This window comes from Carlito syrichta, unplaced genomic scaffold (assembly GCF_000164805.1).
Source record: "Carlito syrichta isolate Samal-C Ts95f unplaced genomic scaffold, Tarsius_syrichta-2.0.1 Scaffold312719, whole genome shotgun sequence".
NCBI classification, from domain to species: domain Eukaryota; kingdom Metazoa; phylum Chordata; class Mammalia; order Primates; family Tarsiidae; genus Carlito; species Carlito syrichta.
Genome location: NW_007256815.1, coordinates 19,078 through 27,593, shown reverse-complemented (window position 1 = coordinate 27,593; position 8,516 = coordinate 19,078). Strand labels below are relative to the sequence as shown.

Below are 8,516 nucleotides of genomic sequence, written 5' to 3'. Positions count from 1 at the left end.
GGTGCCGTGGCCGCTCCCAGCCACTGCAGCCTCGTCCTGCTGGGCTCTGGCAATCCTTTCGCCTCAGCCTTCAGTAGCTGGAATTACAGGTGCGCGCTACCACGCCTGGCTGATTTTTTGATTTATTGTAGAGATGAGGTCTCACTGCCCAGGCGGGTCTCGAGCCCACGGGCACAGGCAATCCACTCACCTCAGCCTCCCAAAGGTGCGGGATTACAGGCTGAGCCACCAAGCCCGGCAAAGTGAGTTTCTTATAGAAAATACAGTTGGGTTTTATTTTTAATACACTCTGATAATCAATCCCTTTTAACTGGTGTATTTAGACCACTGACTTCTAAAGTGATTATTGATATTGTTGAACTAATATCTACCATGTTTTTTTTACTGTTTTCTACTTATGGCTTTTGTATTTCATTTCTATTTTTATCTTCTACACTTTTTCTGTCTTTTGTGGTTTTAAATGAGCATTTTGTATCAATTTTTTTTGTTTTTTAGTGGTTTGCAATTTCCATTTACAACTGATCCAGGTTCATTATTTTACTTTATTTTATAGAGACAAAGTCTTGCTATAGTGCCCAAGTTGGTCTCAAACCCCAGGGGTCAAGCAATTCTCTTGCCTCGGTCTCCCAGAGTACTGAAATTACAGACATGAGCTACTGCACCTGGACCTAAGTCCACTTTCAAATAACACTATTCATGAAGGCTATCCAATCTACTAATCAGCCTTTCAAAGACATTCTTAATTTCTGTTACAGCATTTTAGATCACTAGCATTTTTTTTTTTTTTTTTTGAGTCAGGTCTCACTCCGTCGCCCAGGTTGAAGTGCAGTGGCATGCTCATGGCCACCACAGCCTTGAACTGCTGGACTCAGGCAATCCTTCCACCTCAGCCTTCCAAGTAGCTGGAACTACAGGCATGCACCACCACGCCCGGCTAATTTTTTTTTTAATTTTAGTTTTTTATAGAGACGAGGTCTCACCAAGTTGTCCAGGCTGGTCTCGAAACCCTGGGCTCAGGCAATGTTCTTGCCTCCGCCTCCCAAAGTGCTGGGATTACAAATGTGAGCCACCGTGCATGGCAGCTCTCCAGAACCATTTTTAAAGTTCTTTCTTAAAATTCCTTTTTTTTTTGGAGACAGGGTCTTGCTATGTGGCCCATGCTGACTTCAAACTCCTCAGCTCAACAATCCTCTTGCCCTATGTAGGCACGTACCACCATGACCAGCTTATTTCTTATAATTTCAATCTCTCTGCTGACATATATCAATCTATTCCCATATGTTCTCTACTTTTTCCATTAAAGTCCTCAGCGTGTTGATTGTAGTTTTAAAACACTCCTTTTTGAGTCGGGTCTTACTCTGTCATCCAGACTGGAGTGCAGTGGCACAATCACAGCTCACTACAGCCTCAACCTCCTGGACTCAGGCAATCCTTTTGGTGTAGTCTCCTGAGTAGCTAGGACTACAGACACAGGCCACCATGCCTGGATAATTTTATTTTCCTAATTCTTTTTTTTTTTTGAGTTGGAGTCTCACTCTGTCGCCCAGACTGGAGTGCAGTGGCCGCTCCCGGCCACCGCAGCCTCGACCTGCTGGGCTCCGGTGATCTTTCCGCCTCAGCCTTCTGAGTAGCCGGAATTACAGGCACGCGCTACCACGCCCGGCTGATTTTTTGATTTTATTGTAGAGATGAGGTCTCGCTGCCCAGGCGGGTCTCGAACCCGCGGACTCATGCAATCCACTCACCTCAGCCTCCCAAAGGCGCGGGATTACAGGCTGAGCCACCGAGCCCGGCTCCTAATTCTTTTTGTAGAGACAAGGTCTCACTATATCGCCTAGGCTGGTCTTGAACCCCTGGGCTCAAATAATCCTCTTGTCTTAGCCTCCTGAAGTGCTGAGATTATAGGTATGACCCCTGTGCCTGACCTAATTTTCTTAATAAATCATGTAACTGTTTAAAACTAAAATTATAACATTATCTTTTTTAGCATAAAAATGTATATAGATGTATGGCATATATAAAAACTATAACAAAAAGGATAAGAGAGATGGTTATAAGATTTCTGGATTTATGTGTAGTACATAAATGAATTGTAGGTAAACTGTGAAAATTTAAGTATGTATACTGTAAACCCTAGGAAAATCACTATAAAAATGCAAAAAGATTACTTAAAAAAAAAGCAAATAGGAAAATTAAAATGGAGTTCTAAAAAATATTCAAATAACCCAAATACAGACAAGAAAGAGGAACAGAGGAATAAAAAAAAAAAGGTTAAGTATAAAATAAGAAATAAAATACCCACTAGTGCCTTTCTGAACAATATCGACCATTACATTAAACATTAATAAACTAAACACTACAATTAAGAGACAAGAATTGTTAGATTGGAGATAAAACAAGACCCAATTGTATGATATCTACAAGAGATTCACTTTAAGTATAAAGACACAGGTTGAAATTAAATGAATGAAAAAAATACCATGCTAACAGTAAGTACAAGAAGGATGGAGTAACTATATTAGCATCCGGTAAAATACAAAGGGGTACTCCCCAAAAAACAGTTAATTTTTAGAGGACAGACCCCTTATAGTACAGCTTCCCCTGCTAGGTAAGCCTTCTAGGAACCCATCAGCATCAGTGTACCAGTTAGTGTCGTGAGAGGCTGAAGTTTTGGTGAATTTTTTTATTTTTATTTTTGAGTTGGAGTCTCACTCTGTCACCCAGGCTGGAGTGTAGTAGCACGCTCACAGCCACACCAGCATTGGCCTGCTGGACTCCGGCAATCCTTCTGCCTCAGCCTTCCAAGTAGCCGGAACTACAGGTGTGCACTACCACGCCCAGCTAATTTTTTTTATTTATTGTAAGACAAGGTCTTACCAAGTTGCCCAGGCTGGTCTCGAACCCGCGGGCTCAGACAATCCACTCACCTTGGCCTCCCAAAATGTTGAGATTAAGGGTTGAGCCATCGAGCCCTACCTCTGTGAAATTTTTTGGAGATCTTTTCAACACTTTTGCCCATTTCATGACGGATGACTTATGAGCGTACCTGCCCACACCGTGCTGAGTGTTCAGCAGTTTTTGACCAAACATGGCATGACCCCAGTACCCTACCCTCCCTATTCACCTGATCTCACCCTGGGTGACTATTTTTTGGTTTCCCCAGATGAAAAAAGTTCTCAAAGGGAAATGTTTTGTCAGTATGGAAGAGATGAAACAAAAATTAGCAAAAGTACTAAAAGGCATCAAAATTGATGAGTTCAAAAACTGTTTTGAGCAGTGGAAAAAGCGTCTTGACAGGTCTATTGCATCAAACAGAAAGTACTTTGAAGGTGACTGAAGTTTAAACATGTAAAAGTAAACACACAATTTTTTATAAACAAATTCTGGGTTTCTTTGGGTCCCCGCTTGTATATTTCAAAACAAAATATATTGCCAGAGAGAAAGAGGGATCCTCTTATCTCTGATAATGATCATGGTAAATGCAAAAGAGCCCAATAATACAGCTTTAAAATGCATGAAGCAGACACTAAAAAAATTAAAGGGAGGAAAAGAAAATTTCACAATCATACTTGGGTATTTTAACATCGCTCTTAGCAATTAAAAGAATAACTAGATTTTAAAAATCAGCAAAGATAACAGAAGATACAGAAGGCCTGCACACCATCAACTACCTTGACTTAATGGGTATTTATTCAGCCCCAAAATGGCAGGGTACCTATTCTTTTTCAGTGCACATACCAGGAGAGACTATGTCTGGGGTCACAAAACAAGAACCAATAAATATGAAAAGAATGAAATTATAGAGAGTATGTTCTCTAACCAAAATTAATTTAAAAGACAAAGTAGTAACAATAAGGTAACTAGCAAAACATCAACTCTCTGGAAATGAATGCATGTTCAAATAATCATTGGGTCAAAGAAGAAAAAAATCACAAGAAAACTTAGATAACGTATTAAACTAAATGAAAACAAAAATACAGCATAAAAAAGTGTGAGATGCCCCTAAAGCTGTGCTTTTAGAAAACCTTAAAATTCTATAAAAAGTAACATCGCAAATCAATAATCTAAGTTTCTACACTTGAAACTAAGGGTTTCACATAGCCAATTTTAAATGTGCACGAATTTGGGGTATATTATTCTCAAGAGCCTTTCTAAATGAACTAGTAGAAGATAAGCTCCAGCCAACCAAGAGATGATGGAGAAACATGTGGTAAAAGGACCAGGGGTAAACAATTAATGTACTTAACTGAAGATATGAGACAATAACATAGGTAGGAATAAGAGTGATGAAGTGTTATATGATCTGACAGTGTAGAAACAATATAATCAACAAAAATTAGGAGGGGAATGAGGAGGAAAAGGTAGAAAAGTAGAATAAGCCTACTGATTGTCTTAGTAACTGGGAGTCAAAGATGATACTTAGAGCTGACAAATCAAGTAGGAGAAGTATATTCAACAGAACAAAGGTAAACATTAAAAAAAGAATACTACTGGCTGGGCGCAGTGGCTCAAGCCTGTAAATCCCAGCACTTTGGGAGGCAGAAGCAAGAGGACTGCCTGAGCCCAGGGGTTCGAGATCAGACTGGGCAACTTGGCGAGACCTTGTCTCTACAATAAATCAAAAATAGCTGGGCACGGTAGCACATGCGTGTAGTTCCAGCTACTCAGAAGGCTGAGGCAGAAGGATCACCTGAGCCCAGTAGGTCGAGGCTGCAGTGGCCATGACCATGCCATTGCACTCTAGGACCTGGGCAATGGAATGGGACTCCGACTCAAAAAGAAAAAGAGTACTACTGACTAAAATTGGGGGACGGAGGAAAGAAATTTGAATGAAGAAAATGGACATGGTAACTATTGTCAAAAAGGAAGAGGGAAAGAAGTATATAAAGAAGGGAATGAAGGTGTTATAAAAGTAATCACTAAAACAAAAATATGACATGATCAGAAGACCTACATATTCGTTTAAAGCAAAGCAAGCAGTCCAACAAGACAAAGCTTTTTAAAGCATGTGCATATGCTCACATGTGTACAGAGAGCTGTACCTGTGGGACTGCCCCTAAAGGAAACCACAGACATGAGCACCATACCCCAGATGCCCTTCATTAAGAGCCTCTGAAGGCAGGATTTGGAGGCTGTTCCTGGGACTAGCCTCTCTCCCACTCTCACCTTTCTGAAAGCTTTTCAAGACCTCTGATTCCTCAGCTCCCAGAAGATCCAGGATCCACAGCTCCTCCCCTTGTTCCAGCTGGGAGATCAGCTCTGGCTTAGGGACAGGAAATCCTGTTAAGGGTGAGGACACTGGGTGAGCCAGCATGGCCTGGGAAGCTGGAGCAGGACACTGCCCGCTGGGTCTTCTAGACCAGGTGAGGATGGATGTACCCTGTCTACAAGTATGTGAGTATACGCATGCACATGTGTTGGTCACAGAAGCCCATGGACTGAGAATAAGTGCTGCAGGAGAATTTACTCATTAGTTTTCCTATCCTTGGAGGGACACCAGTGGGGCCACTGGCAACAGAAAATGAAGTCCCTAGAACAGGGGGGCAAGACAGGCTCTCCATGGGGAACATTGACTTCTATAGAAATCAGATTGGAAACTGGGGACAAGGGGCAGGACCCTTTTCTTTGGGAGCCAAAGCAGTTGCCCAAACTCCTTGGAGAACACCCCCCCCCACCACAAACCAGGGAGGTTAGGTGCAGAGAGTCTCACCCAGGGAGGCCATGTTCCCGTAGTTCTCCAGCATCACGTCCCTGTACAGTGCACGCTGCTGGGGGCCCAGTTGCTGCCCTTCTGCCTGAGAGAAGTACACAGCCACATCCTGGAAGGTCAGCGGCATCTCCTCCTGCAACAACACATCACTGCTGCCCCAGGCCATGCCCACGGGGTGGCAGCCTGTGCTACAGAGGTCCTGTTCTGGTGAGGTCAGTATTAACTGTGCATTAGTAAGTCCTTGATGGGGCAGCTGAGAGAGCTAAAGACCAGCCAACTTCAGCCACAGAGACCCAGGGCAGCCCAGAGCTCCTCTCCCTGGGGAAAGGCATGAGTCTACATCTCAGAACTCTTTTCTTGGGAGTGCCAGGATTCCCTGGGTTTACCAACTGCTGGGCTCACAGCTCCAGAGGAGAGCAGCTCATGACTGGGATGGGGAGGCAGATGTTGGAGGTAGAGGGCAGAGAAGAAGGTTAACTCACCTGGTGCCCTGGAAGCTGGAGTGTAGTTGCCATCCTGGGTGCTGTTGGCTCTGAAGGAAGATAAGAGGCAGCCCTGGCCTGAGGTCTCCCCCAAGTTACCCTCAATGGGAAACCCAGATTTAGCCCCATTCAGCAAGAGGTGTGGAGGGGTAGCCAGGAGGCAGAACTTGATTCCTGAATCATGAGAGGCAGGTCATCACAAAGCAAGAGCCAACATATGCCCTACTGCCCAATCATTCCCGAAATCCTAGAACTGCCAGAGCCAGAGCCCAGGTGAGGTCCACTGACACCCAGCTAAGGGGTGAAAGCCAGTAGCTCCAGTGGTCCCGACCTGCTGAGGGCCCTGGAACTATGGCACAGTGCAGTTCTAGCTTCTGGGCCAACCTAGGGCAAAGAGCCAATGAGGGTGGAAGGTTGTGCAGCCCCCACCATACCTCCACCCAATAGGGCTGAGGATGTGGGAGGGAGGCTGGTGGTGTGAGTTACTAAGTGTCCCAGGCTCTAGGTGAAGTTCTCAGCCCGTCCTTCCCAGCCTGTTAGGCAAACCTGCCTCCTTAAGCTAAGCTGCGGCGAACTCCTCTTTCTCTCAACAGCCTCCTCCTGGCCTCTCCAGTCAATCGGTGGCTCCCCAGGACACCTAAGACAGGATCCGCCAGGACAAGGCGGCCTGCCTTCCTGCGTCCCAGGCACCTGTGTACATCTAGCCCCTCCCAGGGTCGCCAACATCACCCAGAGCCCTTGGCTGAAACCTCCTGGAGGCTCCCGCGAGGACCCGTCTGCCGGCCCCTCCCACTCCCTCTCATCGAACTCTCCCGCCTGGCCCCAACTTCCACCGGCAGATACAGTCCCACCTGCTTGCTCAGTCCCCGGCAGCCCACAGCCCACCTGGGCTGCGAGCGTAGGCGCAGGTAGCCTCACCTCCGGTATTGGGCCCACCAACAGGGAGAATTGGGAGGGGCTGCACAACCAGATCGAACCCTAGTCCACCGGCGGACCCTCCCACAACACGGCGTCCCAGCCAGGAGAGGAAGCCGGGCCCAGACGAAAAGGGGCGAGGTGGGCCGAGCTGCGCACGCGCAGGCCGCCCGCCTCCTTCCAGGCGGCCGGGAGGATGCCCCCGCCTGTGCAGGCGTCTCGCCCCCAGAGACAGCCAAGGGCCGGAAGTCGACCTGAGGCACTGTCTCGCGTACTTCCGGGGCTGGCCTAGGATGACAGGAGGCCTGCGCCGTCTGTACTCAGCAGGGTAGGGTACTCGGTGTCACGCGAGGATCGCGGGCCGCCAGGGTTGGGAAGGTATGGGGCGGCCGGTGGGACCCGGACGTCATGTCCCTCCCGCCACTCCGTGCCGCGCTTCCTAGGTGTGACGTTTGCGCGTCCGAGCACGCGCGTCCCAGTACGCGTGTCTCTCGCCTGGACTCTGGCAGCGCCATTGGTCCTGTTCTCGGACTCTCCCCCATCTGCCCTCAACACAGCACATATTCCTGTTCATCACAACAATACAAAAAAGTCGCATATAAAGATATTTCAATGCAGCAAGGTTTAAAAAAATAGCACATGACAAAGTTGAAGAGGCCGAGTGGGAGACCGGGGGGTGGGGATAAAGGGAAGGAAGTCAAAGGCGCTCTTGTTGCCCAAAATATGCTGTAGGCCCTGTACGCTCTGCTAGAATCAAGTCACAAATTTTATGTCTGAGCTTGAGGCAATCAGCGAAGATGGAGAATGACTAAAACACTATGTAAAGTCACACATAATTTAAAAACTGCCGTACATCACAAGCATTCAGTGCTAGAATGCGGAGAGTTGGGCGCCTTCCTGCTGGCCGGAGCGTTATTAGTACGAGCTTGATAATTGATTAAGCGGTCAGGATCGGTGGCTCAGCCTGTAATCCCAGCACTTCAGGAGGCCAAGGTGAGTGGATTGCTTGAGCCCGCAGGTTAGGGACCAGCCCGGGCAACTTGGCGAGACCTCGTTTCTACAATAAGTAAAAAAAAATTAGCTGGGCGTGGTAGTTCTGGCTACTTGAGGCTGAAGGGTCGCCGGAGCCCAGCTGGTCGACGCTGGGGTGATTGTGAGCGTGCCACTGCACTCCAGCCTGGGCGACAGAGTGAGACTCCAACTCAAAAAACAAAGAAAAAGAAAATTGGTAGAGTCTTGAACATTTCAAGTAATCTAAAAATGTACCCCAAGGAAATAGCAAAAGTTAAAAAGACAACAGTGTCCATCTCAGAGGTTTATTCTATGTTGTTGTTGTCTTTGTTGTTTTAAATATATAACGAGGGAAATTTGGAAAATACCTAGTTATTTATAGAGGGAAAAGCTTGGAA

The 8,516-nt window shown here is 46.5% G+C and overlaps 1 protein-coding gene across 4 annotated transcripts in view; it reads right to left on the bottom strand.

The window, feature by feature from the left end:
- The window catches only part of ZNF251 (zinc finger protein 251), a 36,861-nt gene extending 29,726 nt beyond the window's left edge, over window positions 1–7,135 (bottom strand). Inside the window, exons 1-4 of one of the 4 annotated variants that reach the window (XM_021718557.1) lie at window positions 7,111–7,135; window positions 6,193–6,242; window positions 5,711–5,843; window positions 5,167–5,280 (exon numbers count right to left, since the gene is read on the bottom strand). In XM_021718557.1, the coding sequence (XP_021574232.1) occupies window positions 5,167–5,280; window positions 5,711–5,843; window positions 6,193–6,225 (280 nt within the window). In that variant the 5' untranslated portion in view covers window positions 6,226–6,242; window positions 7,111–7,135. Of the gene's footprint in view, window positions 1–5,166; window positions 5,281–5,710; window positions 5,844–6,192; window positions 6,381–7,110 lie in introns of those variants that run through there. The other 3 variants (XM_021718554.1, XM_021718556.1, XM_021718555.1) reach the window with 3 other exon arrangements.
- Between the last annotated feature and the right edge of the window lie 1,381 nt (window positions 7,136–8,516).